This window comes from Phycodurus eques, chromosome 4, assembly GCF_024500275.1.
Source record: "Phycodurus eques isolate BA_2022a chromosome 4, UOR_Pequ_1.1, whole genome shotgun sequence".
Taxonomy (NCBI): domain Eukaryota; kingdom Metazoa; phylum Chordata; class Actinopteri; order Syngnathiformes; family Syngnathidae; genus Phycodurus; species Phycodurus eques.
In genome coordinates this window covers 18,041,095-18,062,841 of record NC_084528.1, presented here as the reverse complement: position 1 = coordinate 18,062,841, position 21,747 = coordinate 18,041,095, and the positions used below count along the sequence as shown (strand labels likewise).

Below are 21,747 nucleotides of genomic sequence, written 5' to 3'. Positions count from 1 at the left end.
GGCCTTGTAAACGTAAGACTTACGTAAAATAACCGTGTGCTCTACTCCTCTGCCAAAACCAGGCACAGCGCGTGGCATCGTAATCTGCACTGGAGACCGCACAGTCATGGGTCGCATCGCTACCCTGACCTCCGGCCTGGAGACGGGCAAGACCCCCATCGCCAAGGAGATTGAGCACTTCATCCAAATCATTACCGGCGTGGCCGTCTTCTTGGGTGTCACCTTCTTCGTCCTGGCCCTCATCCTGGGCTACTCTTGGCTGGAGGCTGTCATCTTCCTCATCGGTATCATTGTCGCCAACGTGCCTGAAGGCCTGCTGGCCACTGTCACTGTGAGTGCATTTAAGTCTGCTTTGATACGCATAAGAGACCATTTTAACTAGGGTTGGACATCGTTTGAATTTGAGCGATTCTGGTCCTGATTCCGGTTCTTCCTTTTCATTCCAAACGATTCTAGATTCAGATTCTTTTAGGGGGCTGGGTCAAAAAAGTTTGCATGGTTTAAAGGGTGTCCAAATTATGAACATCTGTTTTCTTAGCAGCCCGCAGCATAGACTAAAATAAACATTTGACTTGGGGTTCTTTATAACCAGTATCAATATCAAACCTATGAACTAAAAGTCAATGTGTGTGGAAAAGGTAAATATAGCATTGTTAAAATAGTTAATTGCGACTGTTTTATCACATCAAATGGATTATGTGTGTAAGTTTTAACTTGACATCCTGTTTTAAGCATGTAGCTTTTTTTTTTTTTTTTATTGAAGGGTACGCACCATAACTCAGCATTTTGGCATGAAAAGTAACTTCACATGACACCGGCGAATTTTGAAAACAAAAGTAAACCTAGATGGCAAGAAAAAGAGTAATGAATGGAACGAAATACTATAAAACGTTGATTCCTTTACCTACCCACCGATGAGGCACAAGCTTAGTGTTTGTGATACTGTGTGACAACGTTTATGTGAATTTTGTCCCAATTCATTGTGATGTAAAGTTGCTACTTTGACCTTTGGTGACGTTTTAGCTCAATGTTAAGCTTATTTTTTCTGTCATCGGCTCTTACGTTGGTTTGAAAACTAAAATAAACGCTAAAAAACATCAGTGCAAAAGTGCAACCCACCGTTTAAATTAGCTGCCTCAATGCTGGCAGACGTATTTTATTGTTTCTCTCACCCAATTTGACTTGACTGAAGTTCCGCACGGTGCAGGCTTAGGCTCTGAGCAGGAGGGAGCACATCAGACTTCTACACATGGTGAAAGCCTCCTTTGCACAATATAATCTTATTCCATGCGTAGCACAGAGGCGATTTGTCATTTATTTTAACAAAGTTAAGGCACACTTTTGTTCGCTGCTGCCGTTAGGCACAAGCACTTCTTCGTGCGCGTTCTTCTTTGTTGGTTTTCACGACTTTCTTCTTCGGAGTCGGCGGACTGTAGGCATTGAAACTGAATTTTTAAATTTGAATGATTCCGGGAGAACTGGAATGTTAGTCCCGGTTCCAATAGGTTCTTGATTCTCGATGCCCAACCCTTAATTTTAACATGCTATGTGTCCAGGTCTGTCTGACCCTGACTGCCAAGCGGATGGCGAAGAAGAACTGCCTGGTGAAGAACTTGGAGGCTGTGGAGACACTGGGCTCCACCTCCACCATCTGCTCCGACAAGACAGGCACACTGACCCAGAACAGGATGACCGTGGCTCATATGTGGTTCGACAACCAGATCCACGAGGCTGACACCACAGAGGACCAGTCTGGTGAGTGAGGAGACGGTCAAAGGTGGTTACAGATGCAAATGTGCAATTACGCTGGTCAACTTTAAACCCGGCAACTTTAAACCTGGCTGGCAACCAGTTCAGGGTGGACCCCGCCTCCTGCCTGCAGTTAGCTGGGATATGCTTCAGCATACATATGACCCTAGTGAGGATCAACAGTGCAGAAAATGGATGGATGGAAACTTTCAATCCAAAATTTCCCATTGGGATCAATTATATCTGGAATAAGTCATTCCAGTGTCTACTGACTCAAAATTAACTCTTCAGACAATGTGTAAAGTAACATTTAACAATTATTAATTGTCATAAAAGTACAGTAAATATAAAATCTACACACTCCTGCTTAGTCAAACATCTGAACTTTATTTAGGGTTAATCAGTGCTGACTCCCACTAACATGAGTTTGAATTTGAGTGGTTAATTCTGAACACCCTTGTGCCATTACATTATCTCAGTTGTTTACTTTTACTTCCCCTCAAAAATATATTTCATTTTTTTCTCAGGTTTTACAGGTTATAGGGCACGTTAATTGTAAAAAAAAACGTTTTGGAATTAGTTACCTTGTTCTTTTTGTTTTAAATTACAAAAACATGGCATTTGATCAGGGGTGTGCAGACTTTTCATTGTTCCGGTATAAGGATAGTTTACAATTTTGTTAAAAAAAACAGTTCTCATTTTAAACATTAACTGTCACAAGTGTTAAATGAAATCAACCACTGATGTACTCTAAAATGTTGAAACCGTCCCCCCCAAAAAAATAAATCCAACCAATTTATATGAGGTATTTATGTATTGGATTTTATTCAAGATTGTGGTAAGTTAAAAAAGAAATCTATATTTTTTTTAGTCGAAGCAACTGTCCAGACAAAAAGGTTTTAACAATTTTTTTTTTTAAAAAAGCGTTTTGTCTACTTTTGATTCCTAGGTGACATGTTTTTTTGCTGCTTTTTGGTGTTAGAATTAATTCGTTTTTTTTTTTGTTTTATTCCAAGCATCAGAAAGTCAATACACTTTATAAATATATTAATATATTTTTTTAAAATCATACATCCATCCATTTTCTATAGCACTTTCTTTATCCCAGCTGACTTTTCGCGAGAGGCGGGGGACACCCTGAACTGGTTGCTAGCGAATCTCAGGGCACATATAACAAAAACCATTCTCACTCACGTAGTAATTTCTTTTCTCTCCCTCCAGGCGCATCATTTGACAAAAGCTCAGTGACATGGCAGTCTCTGGCCCGCGTCGCCGCTCTGTGCAACCGTGCTCAGTTCAAGGCGGGACAGGACTCGGTGGCCATCCTCAAGCGCGACGTGGCAGGCGACGCCTCCGAGTCGGCCCTGCTCAAGTGCATCGAGCTGTCCTGCGGCTCGGTCAGGATGATGCGGGAGAGGAACAAGAAGGTGGCCGAGATCCCCTTCAACTCCACCAACAAATACCAAGTAAGTCATGACTAAAGACAGTAGGTCCACACTTAAAAGTAAGCCTCTCATCAAAACGATCCCTTCTGTTGTTGTGGTTTAGCTCTCCGTGCACGAGACGGAGGACCCCAACGACAACCGCTATTTGCTGGTGATGAAGGGAGCCCCCGAGAGGATCCTGGATCGCTGCTCCACCATCCTGATGCAGGGTAAAGAGCAGCCCATGGATGAGGAGATGAAAGAGGCCTTCCAAAACGCCTACATGGAGCTGGGAGGACTGGGAGAGAGAGTGTTGGGTAAGGATGTAGACCGGGAATGATGCGTCACTGTTTATTTCATCCACTCATAGTCAGATAAAGATAACGTTAACCATATTTGTGATCCTCTCGTACGGCCTTGTTTTGAGCTATATACATTTTCTAAAAAGGCATGAAAATGTTTTCCAATGATGTACCGTATAGATTGTGGTAATCGAGTAACATTTGGTGAAGATATGTCCGTTTAAAGATCGGAAGTGGAGTTTCCGCGTTAGCCAAGCAACAATGTTTTGTTTACACCACGAGGGACTGTATTACCGCCTCTTGTTTGTTCATACGTGTAATGATATACATTTGAATTCAATCCACAGCTGCAGAGAACCCCAAGCTTTCTATTGATAGCAGACATGATGTGGTTTTCCTTGTTTTGCGCACGGCAGCAGCCGATGCATGTCGTCGATTTCTTGTCGTTGTCAGTCTTTTCTCATGGAGATTTCGCTGTATCCTCTCAATAAAAGCATTTTCCCCCCCGAGGCATTAAGGCAAGAAATGTGCATGAATTCCAACTGGGGAGTGATCTTCACTTATTTTTCTGGTGTTTGAATCACATCTGAAAATCGATCTTTTTCACGTAGTCAATACTTTATGGCATATATGTCAAACTCGGGCCCGGGGGCCAAATTTGGCACACGATGTAATTATATTTAGCCCGCAAGACCATATCAAATGTGTATTAGAGTTGGCCCGCCAGTTTATAGCACATGCGCCACTAATATTACAAATCCCAGAATGCTTTGCTAGTGTGTTGGCCCATCAGTCGAGACCGGCGAGCGCCCCTTCCCTTTCTGTTGCAGTCGTTAGCAACTATGCTACCAGTCTCCTCGAGCAAATTTATACTTCCCAAAAATGGCCAAACAAAAGATGGAAAACGGTTAACTTCCAAGACAGGTGGGAGGCAGATTGTCTGTTCACTAAAGTAAAAGACAGACCTGTTTGTCATGTGCGCAGCAATGTGGCTGTAACAAAGACTATAACATAATTGAATTAATGTTTTTTTTTTTAATGCCCTTTATCAACTCCTAGGTAGGGACTGTTAATAGTGTGAAGTTTGCATTTTTATTGAAGGACATTCTTATTTTTTTGGATTGTTTTGTTGTTGGCCTTTGAAAAAAGATTTACATCAAAAAGAAAGGTAGTTGGAGATAGATATATAGAAGATGGAGAGACAAGAATTCATGTTATCTATTTAAATACAAAACAACAAACAAATACCAGTGATGTCTTTTATCGCAAATTTGATTTCTCGTGTTTATAATATTAAAGTTACTTTATTCCAGATTCACTGTTTAAGCAAAATTTAAGTTTGTTGTCATATGATAAACTTGAATGCTACATTTCTGGAGAGAAGGGAAACATGCACATCACAGTGATTTTTCATTAAAATTGAGTTTGGCCCGGGACGTTGTCCCAATTTTTAATTTTGGCCCACCGTCAATTTGAGTTTGACACCCCTGCTTTATGGGCTCTAGCTCAAAACACGGCTGTGCAACTTCCGATCGGTTTTGTGATATCCAGGAACCTTTGGCGTAGGGTCTGTGGCGCTGAACATATCTGATTGGAACCTCATCACTGTAATTACAGTAACTACAAGTACAAAGACTGGAAATCTAGTTTACTTTATGACATTTTCCTCTCATTCAAAAGACAGCAGTTTAATTATAACTTACCTTACCGATGAAACATTTAGGGGAAAGCGTTCCCCCACAAATTGCAAAAATCTGCATTTTGTGGCCACCTGAACCAAAGTTTTATAATTGTCTGTAAATGCCACAGGATGGCAGCAAAGCGCTTCTTTTTTTATTGGGCAGGACTTGGGACTGACTGCGGTAAATGAGTTCATAATCATTTGCATTATGCAGCATTTTAACAGTCTTTTTGTAAGTAAATTCCTCAGAAATCTATTTATACAGTTTTTAATGACTACCATTCTCTTTACCCTGCAGGTTTTTGCCACGTAATGTTGCCAGAGGACCAGTACCCAAAGGGCTTCGCCTTCGACACGGATGACGTCAACTTCCAGACGGACAACCTTTGCTTCGTTGGCCTCATGTCCATGATTGACCCTCCCCGCGCAGCTGTGCCTGACGCCGTGGGCAAGTGTCGATCTGCCGGGATCAAGGTAGAGCCTCTTCGAGAACAACCAGACTCTCCTTCCTCGGTCACACGAGTTGCTTGATAGCATCTTTCTCTTTATTATTTTAGGTCATTATGGTCACTGGAGATCATCCAATCACAGCCAAGGCCATTGCCAAGGGAGTGGGCATCATCTCTGAAGGCAACGAGACGGTGGAGGACATCGCAGCTCGTCTCAACATCCCCGTCAGCCAAGTCAACCCCAGGTACGTCTCTCCTTTGCAAACGCTCCATTAAGGTATTTGAAAGACCCTTAACACTGCTTCTCTCTTTTTGTTAGGGATGCCAAGGCTTGCGTTATCCATGGCACGGACCTGAAGGATCTCTCTCAAGATCAGATGGACGACATCTTGAGGAACCACACTGAGATTGTCTTTGCCAGAACCTCCCCTCAGCAGAAACTGATCATTGTAGAGGGCTGCCAGAGACAGGTATATTTTATTGCACATGCATATTTCATTTGCGCAATGCACAGGTGGTAAAACAACAAACAACAAAAATGAAAGATTTATATATTCTCAGTGCCACTTTTCGCTCTCATGATTCTTATAGTAGAGTCTTTCTACAGCAGCAGCGGGAGCTTCAATTTCTTAAAATAAAATGTAATTTTTCTCCACGGTAAGCAGGAGTTATCGGCACTTGCGTCGTTCATGCGCCATTAGTGCGCACTAAGCCATTTAATGCCTCTTTCGGAAATAAATAATACTATATCAAATTGCGCCCCTGACCAAAAATGGATAAATGATGTAATCTGGTAGAAAACAACAACAAAAAATGTGTTGAGTCTGTAATGAAATACATTTTACCCAAATTCTATGATTCAAAACAGTAAATGACAAGCAATTTAAAAATGTAGTTCCAATGGGTTTCAAAAGGATACATTTGATAGAAACAGTGTATTGATACATATATTTAAAGAGCTGAAGTTGGAAATGACAAAATCAGACAGAAATCCCCACCGTTGGGAATGAAACTTCACATGCATTAACAAAAGCTTAAAAAGTTCAAGAAAAGGAAACAAAGTCGACAAATGGCCAGCTGTAGAGTCCAGAGGGTTAATTAATCACTGCCATTGACAGTTGTTGAATTCAAATATCCATGTTAACATGGAGGCCTGGCGATGAATGAGTTAATTAATTATAGGGTTATGTGATAAATGTTGCCCACTCGACATCCATTGCGGCCTGTTCATCCAGGAGGGGGGATCCCTCCATCTGTGGTCCCTTCTCAAGTATTCTTCTTTTTTTCTCCAAATTGGGTTTTGAGTTTTTCCTTGTCCGATTGATGGTTTGAGATCAGGGGATGTCCTTGATCTTTGTCAACTGTAGGCCTGTGCAGCCCTTTGAGAATCCATCCATCCATCCATCCATTTTCTGAACCGCTTATCCTCACTACGGTCGCAGGTGTGGTGGCGCCTATCCCAGCTGCCTTCGGGCGAGAGGCGGTTGTTTGTTTACATGTGGCCTGCGATTGGCTGCCGACCAGTTCAGGGTGTACCCCACCTCTCACCCGAAGATAGCTGGGATAGGCTCCAGCATGCCTGCGACCTTTGTGAGGAGAAGTGGTACAGAAAATGGATCAATTTGACTTGATCTGACTTCCTGTAGTACCTTAAAAGGCCAACAGATGGCGCTAGTGGTCTATTGAATAAGCCCTCATCACTACATCTCTCTGTGCTCTGCCAGGGTGCCATTGTGGCTGTGACAGGCGACGGCGTGAACGACTCTCCTGCCCTGAAGAAGGCCGACATCGGCGTCGCCATGGGAATCTCCGGCTCAGACGTGTCCAAACAAGCCGCAGACATGATCTTGCTGGATGACAACTTCGCCTCCATCGTCACTGGAGTGGAAGAAGGTGTCCGTCAGAATTCAGCATCAGTTATTTCCTCATGTACTTAATTATTGCTACTATTACATTTTCAGGTCGCTTGATCTTTGATAACCTGAAGAAGTCCATCGCCTACACGCTGACCAGCAACATTCCAGAGATCACGCCCTTCCTCCTGTTCATCATCGTCAACATCCCCCTGCCACTGGGCACCATCACCATCCTTTGCATTGACCTGGGAACTGACATGGTGAGCACCTACTGCCTTTTACCACAAATGAACTAGACTTTACACCAATCTGATCGGCTTGATCAGTATCAGCCAATAATTAGCATTTTATGCTGATAATAATTCGCCGATGATCGGTTTTGATCGGTTATCGTTTTTTTTAACTCGCTGATTGGTGATCGGCACCAAAAATCCTGATCGTGTAAAGCCTAAAATGAACTTCCATTAGGACTTTCAAAATTGAATTTCCCATTGACATCAATTAGATTTGGATTAATTAGTGCCAGAGTTTGAAGGTACTGTAAGTACACTTCATCTAACCATAATGCCATCTACCCATCCATTTTCTGTACCGCTTATCCTCACTAGGGTCGCGTGTGACCTGGAGCCTATCCCAGCTGACTTTGGGTGAGAGGCCGGGTACACACTGAAGTGGTCGCCAGCAAATCACGGGGCACATATGGACAAACGATCATTCACATTCACATTTACACCTACTGACATTTTATTATATTAAAAAATATTAAATGAAACATATAGGGCTATAACTAACGATTGCTGTCGATAATTCTTTTTTTGATTGAGGGATGAATCGGAGAAAAAAATGTTTTTAAGTTCTATCCTTTTATTCAAAAATAGGACATTATTTCAAATTGACTGCACATAATGCACAAACATAAAATGATTATGATTCAGTTACCGGTTTGGTGGATAACATTTCAGAAAATAGGAAAAAATGTTTATCGGTGTTTTCCAAAGTAAAAGCAGATGTTTGCAAATGTCTTATTTTGATTGAGCGCAAAGATAATCAGTCTGCTTTCATGGAGGACTACAAAAATCTGGGAATATTTACTGTTGAGAGGCTGAAATTCCGAGGATTTGGACTATTTTGAGTTAAATTCTCTTAAACGATTAATCAATTACCACAATAGTTTTCGTTGAATTGATTAATTGTTGCACCTCTACAAAAAAGGCAAAATGATTTGATGAAAAATACTAAAATATTAAATGAAAATATGTAACTTAAAAAACAAATCACGGTTCACTACCTTGGTTTTAAGGCTTTGTTTGGTTTTCATTCTGTACAGTGAGAGAACATAATGCAAAACACTGCTTAAGTTTTGCTTATAAAGGAAGAGAGAGAATTACTTTTTAAATGAAACATGAACAACTCAAATGATTTCTTTTTAGGGAAGGGCAACTTCAATAGTTTGTCTTTTGTTTGTTTACCGACTAGGCATGGTGCTAGAACGCAAGTCAGTGTCCCTTACCTGTGAGAACAAAATAAAAATAAATAAAATAAAATGAAATAAAAATAATAAATACATTAAAATAAAAATACTTCTTCCAAAGTCAAAGAGAGAGCAAGATTCACAATGAGAGTTACTCTTGATGTTCATCCCACTTCCAATTGATTCTCGATACTTGATCCCCAACCCTACACGTGGAAATGAAAAAACTGATTCATAATATTGTTGAAATGACAATAATGTTTAAGAAATTTCAGATTGCTCATAGGATTTGCAAAAAGAATTGCAATAAGATACTGATGAATAAATGGGGGAATTTCAAAATGTACCTAACCCTCATTATTTGCACCCAAAAAATTAAAAATTTGGAATTGTTGTTATTTATCATTTATTAGGCCAAATATACTGGTCTGTCCCACTTCAGTTCCAATTGGTGTGAATGTGGCCCCTCAACTAAAATTGATGTATTTCCGAACTAATTACCTACTCTGTCAGGCTAACTGCTAATGTGCTCCCAGGTGCCCGCTATCTCGCTGGCCTACGAAGCGGCGGAGAGCGACATCATGAAGCGTCAGCCCAGGAACCCATTCAGGGACAAGTTGGTGAATGAGCGCCTCATCAGCATCGCCTACGGACAAATTGGTGGGTCGAGCCCCTTTCTCGCGCATTTAGCAGGTTCTCTGTGTGAAAGAGTGAGCATGACGGCCTTGTTTTGTTTGTGTTTTCCTCAGGTATGATCCAGGCCCTGGGCGGCTTCTTCGCCTACTTTGTCATCTTGGCAGAAAATGGCTTCCTGCCCAGTCGACTGGTGGGCATTCGCCTGGACTGGGACGACCGCGCCTGCAACGACTTAGAGGACAGCTACGGACAACAATGGGTACAGAGTCTTCTTCAGAAGTAAACGTGGCACCATATGAACATTTCATATCAGTATTATGAACAAATTGCCAAAATAAATACATCAGGAATTTGTTTAAAGGACTGTCATACATTAGGTACACTTGCACAATCGATTGATGGCCAGTGCAATAATGCTTTAAGAAATTACACAAAATATCGGACTGAAATGCAATATTAGAATTTTAAAAATACACCAACACTGAGAGGGGCACGGTGGACGACTGGTTCGCACATCTGTCTCACCCGGGTTCAAATCCGGCCTCTCCTATGTGGAGTTAGCTTGTTGTCCTCTTGCCTGTATGGGTTTTCTCCAGGTACACCGGCCTCCTCCCACATCCCAACAACATGCATGGTAGGTTAATTGAAGACTCTATATTGCCCATAGGTGTGAATGTGAGTGTGAATGGTTGTTTGTTTATATATGGCCTGCGGTTGGCTGGCAACCACTTCAGGGTGTACCCCGCTTCTTGCCCAGAGTCTGAACTGGTCGGTAGCCAATCGCAGGCCATATACAAACAAACAACCATTCACACCTATGGGCAATTTAGAGTCTTCAATTAATCTAGCATGCATGTTTTTGTTCAACTATAATGAAAACAATACGGCCGTCACCTGGGCCATGTTTGTTAGCGTTGCAGGGTTTCGTCCTCTTCTTTTTCCTTTGTCGTCACGTAAAGTGTTCGATCCATGCTCTTCTGTGAACGTGTCAGGTGTGTGGACGTGGTGGCTTTTGCTGACTCGCTTCCCGCGTTTGCCCTCAGACGTACGAGCAGAGGAAGATTGTGGAGTTCACGTGCCACACGGCCTTCTTCGTCAGTATCGTGGTGGTGCAGTGGGCCGACGTTATCATCTGCAAGACCAGACGCAACTCAGTCTTCCAGCAGGGCATGAAGTCAGTACACTACAGTAGAGTACAGTACGCCTGTACATGGTGGGTTCCTCTTTAAAACTGTCCTCTCACCATTGATCCCACCAGGAACAAGATCTTGATCTTTGGCCTGTTTGAAGAGACGGCCCTGGCTGCCTTCCTGTCCTACTGCCCGGGCATGGATGTGGCCCTCAGGATGTATCCTCTCAAGTGAGAGTTTGCTATTCTCTTTCCTCACCAGTCAGCCACTGAGATCACTTGAGCCACTAATGACGAGAGCGAAGCTATAAAACTTGAAGTCACTCTCCTGCAAAATGACAACAATGCAGTTCGAAGCCCACTTTCGTTCTCAGTGGCTCAATTGGCTCAACCTTTACAAGGTGGACATGACGTGTGGCTGTTGCCATGTAAATGATAAGCTTGTGTATGTGTGTTGTGTGCAGGCCTTCCTGGTGGTTCTGCGCATTCCCTTACAGTTTCCTCATCTTCGTTTATGATGAAATTCGAAAGCTCCTCATCCGCCGGAACCCTGGAGGTCAGTTTAATTTTACAGTATAATCAGGTTACATTTTAAGCTTTATTTTGTGTAGTGTACTTTTAACTTACTATTTATTTTTTTTACCATTTATAAAATATATTTTTAATGTTGTTTTAATGTGTATTTCACTTTTTCATTTTGGGGATGTCATGTACTTTTTGAGTCAATTTCATTTTATAAATGTATTTTTTTACATTGAAAAAAATATCTTTTATATTACTCGTATTTTGATAAATAATTATTTTAATTCATATTTTACTCACGTTATTAAATGTTTTAGTCTATTTTATTTTCATTTTTTTCATAGTTTAATTTTCTACTTAAATTTATACTTACATTTTTCACTTTCTTTGTATTCTATTTGTATTTATTTAGATTTTATTTTGACTTAGTTTTTTATTTTACTTTGAAAGAAGTCTTTCACCATTTTTTAAAATGTATTTTATTTATTTGTATTGTTTTAGTTTTTAATGACATATTTTGTTTTTTAAATTTTGGTATAATTGCAATTTATAGATTTTTGATTGTTTTTATTTAAATTTCCATTTTTACTTATTTTTTTTATTTTTTTACCTATTGCTTGATTCTATTCTTTTAATTTCAATAATTAAGTCACTTTAAAAATATATAGAATTTTTATACTAAATTATTCACTCATTTTTCCCTTTATTGTATCTTATTTATTTTTTATTGTAATTTATTATTATTATTTTTTTTTTGTATTTTTATTTGATTGTGAGTCGACCCAGCTGGTGGTGAAATAACAGCAAAACGTGTCCTTGTTTCCTGTCGTGCAGGTTGGGTGGAGAAGGAGACGTATTATTGATCGTCGGAGAGCATCTTGTTGCTCATCACCCTCGCCCCTCTCCCCCTTCCAAACCCCCTCCCCCTCCCCTTCATCCCTCATCTTCTTCAATTTACCGTCCCTCCTACTCCCCCCTTTGCCTCCCGCTCCCCCATTGAAGACAAAAAAAAGAAACGCTTCGAAGCAATTTTCATCCCAACTGCCCCAAAGATTCAAAACAGCAAAATCACCTTTACAACTTTCTACATCCACTCCCTCCCCCACACTCTCTCCCTCTCCCCCCTTCACCGGTTCTTCCCATATGATAGTCTTTGCATGTGTTCTTTCACTGCTGTGTACATAAACCCGTATAATAATAATAATAATATCTACCAAACGGCAGCTGCATATTGTCTTATGTAGATTCCAAGGAGCCGACTCGGCTGAAAAAGGGCCACACTGCTGCCCCCACCCACCCCTCACCCGCCCTTTCCCCATCCCCTCCATCCCCCCCTCACACACACAAATAGCCATCACACTGACTGACTCCCACCTGCACCACAGTGTTGTTGTTGTCTTTCTTTCTTTTAAGATGTCAGGTAGGGGGACTGATTTACAGATTTTTGGGGGATTTTTTTTTTTAACGGTGGTGTGGGGGGCACACCAAGGCATCCCACATCCCCCCTCTGGTATCTCTCCCCCCAACTGTTTTGTCTCGTTTGTGTACACTGTGTGACAGCATTGTTGTTATTACTCACACCCCCCCTTACATCAACAATCTTTCTGTGTGCTCTAGGAACTCTATATAATTCTATACTGAATTTAAAATGACACCCATACAATAAGGGAAAAAAAATATATATACGAAGAAAAGAAGCCGTTTTTTCCCTGTTCTTTTGGGCCCCGTTGTGTTTCAAAATGGACACCACTCGAGTAAGTGTGTGGGCTTTATGATGTGTGAGGATGAAGATGATGATGGTCCACGTGTGTGTGCATGTATGCGTCTCAGGCTGGCGGCTTCAAGGTTGACGTTCAAGACAATTAAGAGAATACAAACGAAGTGTACTGGTAAGAACGCGTGTCAAATAAAGGAAAGCAACACCAATAAAACATCTAGAAACATTTAATACAACCTCCTCCTGACTGCGGCTCTTTCTTTGTCATTTTATATTTTTACCATCCATCCATCCATTTTCTGAGCCGCTTCTCCTGAGTAGGGTCGCGGGCGTACTGGAGCCTATTCCAGCTAACATCGGGCAGGAGGCGGGGTACACCCTGAACTGGTTGCCAGCCAATCGCATGGCACATACATACAAACAAACAACCATTCGCACTCACTGTCACACCTACGGGCAATTTAGAGTCTCCAATTTATGCATGTTTTTGGGATGTGGGAGGAAACCGGAGAAAACGGAGAACATGCAAACTCCACTCAGGCGGGGCCGGGGATTGTACCCCAGTCCTCGGAACTGTGAGGCTGACGCTCGAACCAGTCGGCCACGGTGCCGCCTTTACATTTTTAAAAAAGTATTATTTAATAAGGAACTAGTGAATGGGAGAAGTCACACGGCTCTGCTATTTACAAAAATAACTTTGTATGTTTGTGTTGAACTAATAAAATTGTGTTGAACTGGTTGTCATAAAATAATTAAAGTAATATAAAAATGTGCATTTCAGTTATGATTCAAGGAAAGATGCTGATATATAAAATGTTTTTTGTTAAATAACTGATATTCTCAACTGGTTCTACCACTGGTTTACAAAATAAACTACAATATTATTCAAAATTATATTAAAACAATATTTGATGTTATTTATTAACAAATTTAAAAACAATTGTAAATATAAAGAAATTATTTTATATCAATATCCTCAACCCATTCTAGGCCATTTATAAAGTATGCAGTATTTCATAATGCACTTTAAAAATATTAACTAAATTATTTGAGAACACATTTACAGTATTTAATAATACATTTTAAGATGCACTTAAATGTTTACATTATTTTGTGAATTATTTTTTATGAATTTATCAATCAATTGTAACAAATATTTTTGTGAACATGAACACAGCCTAATAAAAAATGATCTTTTTATGTAACCTGGTGTTATACCACCGTTGACCTTAGTAATTTTTACAGTAGCTGCTATTAGCGCTGCATGCTGGCAGTGACCTCAATTCAACTCACTTCCCAATAAGCAGCACTTTGGCAAATCGTGAACAATTTAAATAAAAAGAGGCTTCAAGCTAATATTGACCAGTTAAAGTTAACGATCAAATTAAACATAAAATGAAGGAATTTTGCATTGTGTATTTAAAACAACCACATATCTTGGCCTTAAAGCCCGCTAGCATAATGCTAACCCATGTGTTAAATTGAGTGGCATGAGACAGCTTGAAGCCTCTTTTATGAAGAAATGTTCACTATTTGCCAAATTGCTGCTTGTTGGGAAGTACGCTGAGTTCACATACAGTGCTCATCTCTCCAAATTTTGCTGGCACGTCACAGTAAGAAGAAGGAAAAAAAAAAAAAAAAAAAGTCAAACGGCAGCTCATAATACACAAACAAATTATGAGCTGTCATGAAACCAATTCAAAAGTCACGCTACCAATGTAGATGAAATCATGCCAATGTCTACTGTGACGTTTCAAGCCATTTTTGAAAGATGTGGCAAGGATGGGCTGCCGTCGAGTGTGACCTCCAACACTGGATAGTGCATCACGTTTGCGTTTGGCCCAGCATAATTGAGCAAAGGCTCACATGATTCAAATCAACCCTACCGCTCATCCCACTGACGTTTTAAAGATGAGAACATTTGACAAGCATCCAAACACCTCTTGTGTCTCACTGCAGTGCGACTACACTCACCCCCACACGCCCCACCTGCCTCTCCCCCTCCCACACCATCCACCGCACTCCATTTAATAGAATATCGATCGCTCGCCTTTACTGCAGTGTACAAACCAGTGTGCGTGTGTGTGAGACACACATGGAGGGAGGCGGGGCCTTCAAGGTCATCACCATGGTAACCTGAGCGAGGTGGTCCTCTGAAAGCACGGGTCACTCGGGTCATAAGACGGGCGGTGGTTATGGCACATTTGGAGTCAAGAGCTATAGATGGAAGATATGAGAAAATATCCCTTTCCCACTGCAAACATGGAGAAAATGACAACTAGAGACTGAAGAGACACAAAACTCACATACCTCCGCAACACATCATTTTTGCTATAGAAAATTCCACGTCATTATTGTGATGTGGCGCGTTATCCGGAGGCTGTTTTGGACATTTATTAGGCGCGTGTTTGTGTAAAATTTCAAGTTAATCACACATTACTGTGCTTTGGTAGTCAGTGGTTCTAGGTGGACATCTATGGATGCGAGATATTTTTTTGTACAGCACATAGACTGGCGTGACCTCACGTGTGTGTGTTGTGGGTTGGACGGGGGAGTGGGTAGAAAATAAATGACAGAAGAAAACACGAGGTCCTAGTTGCTAGGATAACTACAACATTCTGGAGAAATCGTGAATGTTTGCCATCATTCTTGTCATGGAAAATAAATTAAGATTTGTTTTCTTTCTTTTTTTAAAACATCAGGCAGCTAAGCATGGTTGAACTGCGTTTCTTTTTAAAGGCGAACCTGTGTGAGAAATTTCATGTCCATCAGACTTTGGAAATGGGATGTCAAACTTTGGCCCTTAATATGCCCCTATATGCCAGATTGCTTAGAAAAGTAATAGCACACTCCATGTCATCAGGGTTAAAGTTTCACTCAATTTTCGTGTTTATGTACTGTATGTTAGTGATGGTTTGAACAAAACTGGTGCGTCAGCACTGTGCCGAGTGCACAAGAGTGAAACCCCGTATTGGTGCGTGTATCGCTTTAAGAAAAAATGCAACAAATCATGTGACCAATACAAGAAGTGTGTCGGTTGGAAGTGCCGCGCCAAACTGTGTTTGTAAGGAAACAAACTGTGTCGACACGTTGCTGATTTGTTGGATGGAGTTTTGCTTGCCCTCACCTCATGGATCAGTCCATGAAGAAATGTTCATCTTTTGACGCCAAATAAGGTAAATCATTTTCCCCTTTGGGCATTGCTTACTGTTAGTTTTTTAATGAAATATGTTTGTACTCTTTTCTAGTAAGAGGTTTGAATTGTTTTCAGATAAATTCACTTTTTATTTTATTGTAGGCGACGTGTCAGCTCTGCTCCACAAAGCTATCTTACACTTACACTTCATCAATGCTGAGGCATTCTAGAGCTCGGCAAGGCAATGAAGAATTGGCAGATGCTCATGTGAGTACCCCAGGTATGTTGAAATTATCACACAAAAATTTACCTTTCGAAAATAGTTTATTACACACAAAAGGCTTTGTGTGCCTCTGTAATATTGTTTGTAAAAATTAGTCCTTAAAAAAAAAAAAAACATTTCCTGTTGGCTTGCAGTTCCTAACAAGCAAGCAGTGGATGAGGCCATGGTCATCAAAGACTGTCAGCCACTCACCATTGTTAAAAATGAGGGATTCAGGGAGCTCCTGAAACTTAGCAACCCGCACTTAAATTTCTATGCTCACCATCTTCGTCTGTACCCTGTGAAAGGGTTTTTTCTAAGGCAGGGGGAACTGGTGTCGAAGAGGAGGTAACCAATCGCCTTGGAGCAAAGACACTTCGAAGACTTTTGTTCCTCAATAAAAATGCATAAATGAATCAATTTTGAGTCTTTTATTTTGTATGATTGATCACTTAAATTAACAAAATTCCATACGTTAAAAATGTTAACTGAATTGTATTTGACAAATTTGCTGTATTTTACAAACCAACTCATTTTAGCATTTACACAAGGTTTTAAGCAAATTTTAAACTCTTCTCAAAAACAACTCAGCAGTAGTATTGTAAGTAAATGAGTAATTATACAATGATGAGATTATATGTTAAGTAAAGGACTAGCGAATAAATATTTCACAGGCTGATGTTGGGTTTGCAGCATGTAAACTTTTCCATCTTATTTTCATTTATTTTACCTGCAATGATTTTAGAACTACTGCAGGGGTCACTATTCAGTGACCAACACAGTGTCAATACAGTGCCGACACACTCCTTGAGCTATAATCATCCCATCACTACTGTACGTCGTGGTTCAGGAAGAGAACAGGAAAATCCACAATAATCTGAGAAGAAAAAATGTTTTATTGTTTTTTGGTTTTTTTTGGTCACATTGCCAGAACTTTATGACAAAGCTGAATTGACCCAATAAAAATATCAAATGTTGAATATGTAACACAGATTACTTTGGAAATGTAGTTGGTTACAATTACACGTTATCCTGTTGAAAATGTGATAGCAGTGTAACAATTTCAATGACTTTCTCAAAGTAATAACGAATTACACTCGATTACAATGATTACTTTTCTTAATTTTGAATGAATGCAGAAAGAGGACTCTTGGATTTTTCCTCTAAAAAAGTGGATTAAAACCAAAGATCCTTATTTTCAAATTAGTCATATATTTGTTCTTTATACAAATAATAAACTGATAAGAAAACATGATGAAAAGCAAATAAATGATAAAATATGTTTGTTGCACTATCTGCACAGCATGTGGAAAACATGATACCATGTTGATCTAATGACAAATGTGCGCAATTAAGATAGTGCTTCATATGACAACCAAAAAAAGCGATGGCATTACTGTTCCACATAAAAGTCAAAACATTGACTTTGGTCTTTTAACTATATATTGTGAGTCTAATCTGATGTAACCTTTTCAAAATTTCAGATAAACTAATAGATTGCACCACAAGGTAGTGCGTCGAGGTCATATTTCATAAACAATGTTGTGTTTGAGACTACAGCAATGGCACATGACCAGAACGGGGCCCATCACAAGCGGCAGCTTTAGAAAGAGGAAGTTAAATCCAAGCTTTTGCAGCAAATGTAACTAAAATTGTTATAACAGAAATTTCAAAAAGCAATTATAATTGACACATTTTCTGCCAGTAATGTAATGCATTACAATGAGATACATTTTGTCATTAAATGATGTCACTTTGTTGCAAGTTATTCATTACCCAACACTGATAACATGACAGCATATAGCCCAAATGGTTTAGAATTGGACAAGCTCAACAAGAATAGCAAAAAAATTATTGTGCAGGATCAATATAGAATTGAATGTGGTCAAAGCTTTTAAATTGCACTTTTGTAGGTTTCAGAGTTGAATCAATACAATACAATAACATAAGAGGCGTCAGTGTATAAAATAAGTCAAATTTGCCATTCCGTGATCATGTGCTTGAATACACCACATTATTTCAATTATACATCAATAACAGGTACGTATTGCAAGCAAGTTAGTGTGTATCACACAGGCTCCATGAGCAGCTCCTCCATGTCAGAGGTTTCCAGTTCTCGGAATGCGGCGTGACTGCCAATCACGAACAAAGTCGCTCCTAAGTGGGGGAGAAAGAAAACGGATAGATTATATTTGCCATATTACCGTACTATATTTATTTGTCAATATAGGTTGACTCACCCAGAACCCAAAAGACGGCGGCTCCTGCTCCAGCCAACCAGAAGATGGGTAAGGAGATGGCTCCAGCCAGACTCATCTGGTGTGGCACAGTCAACTCCTTGCCTGTAAAAAATAAAATACTAAAGATTCAACGCAGAATAGTACAAAGAAAATATGCATGTACAGTGGTGCCTTGATTTATGAGTTGAATGCGTTCTGTGACCACTCTCGAAACTCAAAATTATTACAAATGCTCTTCCCCTACTGAAATTAATGCAAATGGCATTAATCTGTTCCAGCCCCCCAAAAACACCAACCACATTTTTTTGCAACGTGTTTAATAATAATGAAAATGGCAACCTACAGTATTGTACTTTGCAGTAATAACATAATTAAAAAGAATGTAAAGAATAAACTAGTTTGTGCATCATGATAATTCAGTGGGCATTGTGCTGATCCTTCTGGTGGCAATATAATACATGCATAGGTATAAACCAAAAAAGACTGAAGCTTAGTAAACTGCAGTACTATTAGTTCGTCTTCGCAGAGGATGAATAACTGTATGCCTGTGAGTGTTGTTATATTGTCTGTCTACATTTTTTTTGCATAATAGCCAAAGTAATTTTTGACTGTCGATTATGCAAGTCATTTTTAATTTACTACCACAATATCAGTTGAAGAAAAAAAAACTATCTGCTTGCTAAAAATCTTCTTTTTTTTCTTTATATATATTTTCAGTCATCCAGGTCACAACAATTGATGAATTCTTAAGATTGAGTCAAGGCAATTGGACTCTTCCTGATTATTTCATTTGTTGTAGTTTTTTTTTCTTGTTGTCCAAAAACGATTTCAAATTACCTTTCTATTATTATGCTTTTCGGGTAATGGTGTGTTGCTGCAACGTTTGTGTTCAAAAGAGTTAAAACACTGTGACATCGATGCTAATTTTGTTAGCCCATTTATAGGGGTTTGCATCGTGTGTTAGCATTTAGCTAATGGACTTTTGGTAGACAAAGTTGTTTTTTGGCTAAATACACAACATGTTATGCTCTTTGTTGTATGTTTTATTTTACACTAAACTTCAAGTGGCAGTGGCAATTTTTGAAGAATGTGCCTAACTGCTGCTTGTGGTGAAATTAGCTGCCGCCATCTCGCGCTCATAAATCACATTATTGTTCGCAACTCAAGACAAAAAAAAAATAAAAATAACATCAGCCGAGGTACCACAGTACATCATAAGCAGATGCAATGTGTACTTACCAAGGATCATCAGCTTGGACTCCAGTGATTTAAGGCGGATGATGTAGAAGGCACCGACGAACACAGCCAAAGCAATCAGTAACATCGGCGAGCTGATTCTAAAGGCAAATGAAAGAATATATGATAACCACCACCACCTTGCACAACAGAAATAATCACAACAAAATGTAATTAAAAATTTTCAGACCAAGCTCAGTCGCAGATGGGATAATAGAAATAAACTGAACGTCTGGAAACGACCCAGAGTCCAAAATTGTACATGGCATGAATAGGCCTACTGAAATGAATGAGATTGTTCCTCCTTGTTATTCATGATTTCCGTCACCTGTTTGCACAATAGAAATAAAAGGCAGGCCGAGAAAATTTCATGTGCCGTTATTACGGCGCTTACATGCAGTAGAGGATGAGTCCGAGGAAGATGAAAGTGTAGTTGCTGTTGTACGTGTCCATGTTCTTCACCACACGCTGGCACATCTCGCCGAAGTTGCGCGGTTTGGAGAACTTGCGCTGGTCGGCGAAACTGGCCCACGGCCGGATGGACGCGCGGCGCCGGTCCAGCCACTCTTTGGCCACGCTGGCTGAAAAGCCTTTGGGGAAGCCCAGCCTGGAACGGGGGACATTATGGAAAATGTATTTTGGTATACAAATACTGTGATACCTTGTCTTTCGAATTGAATTCGTTCCACGACGAACCTCGTGAGTCAATATACCATTTTTAATAAAGAAAATTAGCACTGTATTGTATAAAATCTTATCATTTTTAGGGTTACTTTGGAGTGGAAGTCATGACAAAAAATGTGGCACACTTTTGCGAGCCGCAAAAAAAAAGAAAAAAAAAAAGAAAAAAGATCACGCAAGGCCAAATGTGGATTCTTTGAGATTGACGCTTATGCAGTACAATTAATAATCAAGCATTTAAGGTGATGATAATGTATGTCTTACTTGGCGAGGATTGCAGCTGTACCGCCCGTGCCCGTCGGATGAGCATCCTCAGCACCGAAAACATCCCCAGCTTTGCTCTCCATGTCCACCTGACAGTTCTCACCCTTTGGAACTTGCATCTAACAAGTCTTATTTAAGGCCTAAAAGGAGGAATGAGTAACAATTGACAATATCTGCATACCCCCCCCCCCCCAAAAAAAAAAATAAGTGACTTTGCAAAGATGGTAATGCTCAGTTTGACGCTGTCTGAAAATGTAAGTATAGGGTCAGCATATTGTCAAATTGTGCTTGTAGTTGGCGAAGAGTGGCAAAAGCGGATTCCCCCCCCCCCTCTCCAATATGAGTCAACCACGGGCGAGGCAACACTGACACGTCACAAATCAACATTTAAAGTCACAATGCAGTCGTCAAATGACGGCACGGTGCGCGTTTCGAACACTTGTAGCATTACTAAGCTAGCTCCGTTGGTTTAAATACGGCTATGGCTCATGAGACGACAGCGCGACACGCGTCAATTTCGCTAGAGTTTCACCCTAAAAAATAGACCTAAAGCGTGCTTTAAAGGAGTTATTATCACAAAAACACTTACACAATCGAAGTGGTCCGTGCTGCCTCCGGCTGTTGACGGAAGTGACGCGTGGTTGTTGTTTTTTTCCACATGCAAGTTGGCAAACCTCCCAACACAACCACCGCTAATACCAGATCTGAGATCAGCTAGTATGGTGTTACTTCCGCTTAATTGTGATAATGCGGCGATAATAAAATATGACACCAGACCGGCAATATAGAATAGCTGAAACAATGATTTTTAAATCACCGACCTGAAATCAGTTATGGCGTTTTTCTTTGGATTTACTGCAAAGGAGACATGAAATAAAACTCATCTTCGTCTCATCTTAAGCATAGTTCACATAACCGACTTGAGATCAGCTGTTTGTTCGACCCTCATTTTTGTACTTTGACAAGACGATGAATAAAAATCTGATACCAGA

General features: G+C 40.1%; 2 protein-coding genes across 3 annotated transcripts in view; one reads left to right on the top strand and one right to left on the bottom strand.

The window, feature by feature from the left end:
* The window catches only part of atp1a3b (ATPase Na+/K+ transporting subunit alpha 3b), a 49,254-nt gene extending 36,082 nt beyond the window's left edge, over positions 1-13,172 (top strand). For both annotated transcript variants that reach the window (XM_061674343.1, XM_061674342.1), the window contains exons 8-22: positions 63-331; positions 1,557-1,755; positions 2,971-3,215; positions 3,298-3,490; positions 5,455-5,630; positions 5,714-5,850; positions 5,925-6,075; positions 7,330-7,498; positions 7,567-7,721; positions 9,469-9,592; positions 9,682-9,827; positions 10,612-10,742; positions 10,827-10,928; positions 11,162-11,253; positions 12,054-13,172. In XM_061674343.1, coding sequence (XP_061530327.1) covers positions 63-331; positions 1,557-1,755; positions 2,971-3,215; positions 3,298-3,490; positions 5,455-5,630; positions 5,714-5,850; positions 5,925-6,075; positions 7,330-7,498; positions 7,567-7,721; positions 9,469-9,592; positions 9,682-9,827; positions 10,612-10,742; positions 10,827-10,928; positions 11,162-11,253; positions 12,054-12,082 — 2,318 coding nt within the window. In that variant the 3' untranslated portion in view covers positions 12,083-13,172. The remainder of the gene's footprint in view (positions 1-62; positions 332-1,556; positions 1,756-2,970; positions 3,216-3,297; positions 3,491-5,454; positions 5,631-5,713; positions 5,851-5,924; positions 6,076-7,329; positions 7,499-7,566; positions 7,722-9,468; positions 9,593-9,681; positions 9,828-10,611; positions 10,743-10,826; positions 10,929-11,161; positions 11,254-12,053) is intronic.
* Positions 13,173-17,212: 4,040 nt separating this feature from the next.
* Positions 17,213-21,453, bottom strand: rabac1 (Rab acceptor 1 (prenylated)). The gene is made up of 6 exons (XM_061674341.1): positions 21,345-21,453; positions 20,756-20,895; positions 20,205-20,417; positions 19,814-19,911; positions 18,575-18,676; positions 17,213-18,491 (listed from the first exon to the last, which is right to left on the bottom strand). The coding sequence occupies exons 2-6, from the start codon at positions 20,872-20,874 to the stop codon at positions 18,403-18,405; spliced, it is 621 nt and encodes a 206-aa protein (XP_061530325.1). The 5' UTR covers positions 20,875-20,895; positions 21,345-21,453; the 3' UTR covers positions 17,213-18,402.
* Positions 21,454-21,747: the final 294 nt, after the last annotated feature.

Bases quoted from the DNA above. Each gene is read 5' to 3' on its own strand.
- rabac1 (XM_061674341.1), bottom strand. From the start codon at position 20,874: ATGCAAGTTCCAAAGGGTGAGAACTGTCAGGTGGACATGGAGAGCAAA. The intron at 18,677-19,813 runs GTAAGTACACAT...TATTTTTTACAG, and splicing joins GTCCAAGCTGATGATCCTTG to GCAAGGAGTTGACTGTGCCA. The intron at 18,492-18,574 runs GTGAGTCAACCT...TCCCCCACTTAG, and splicing joins CGCCGTCTTTTGGGTTCTGG to GAGCGACTTTGTTCGTGATT.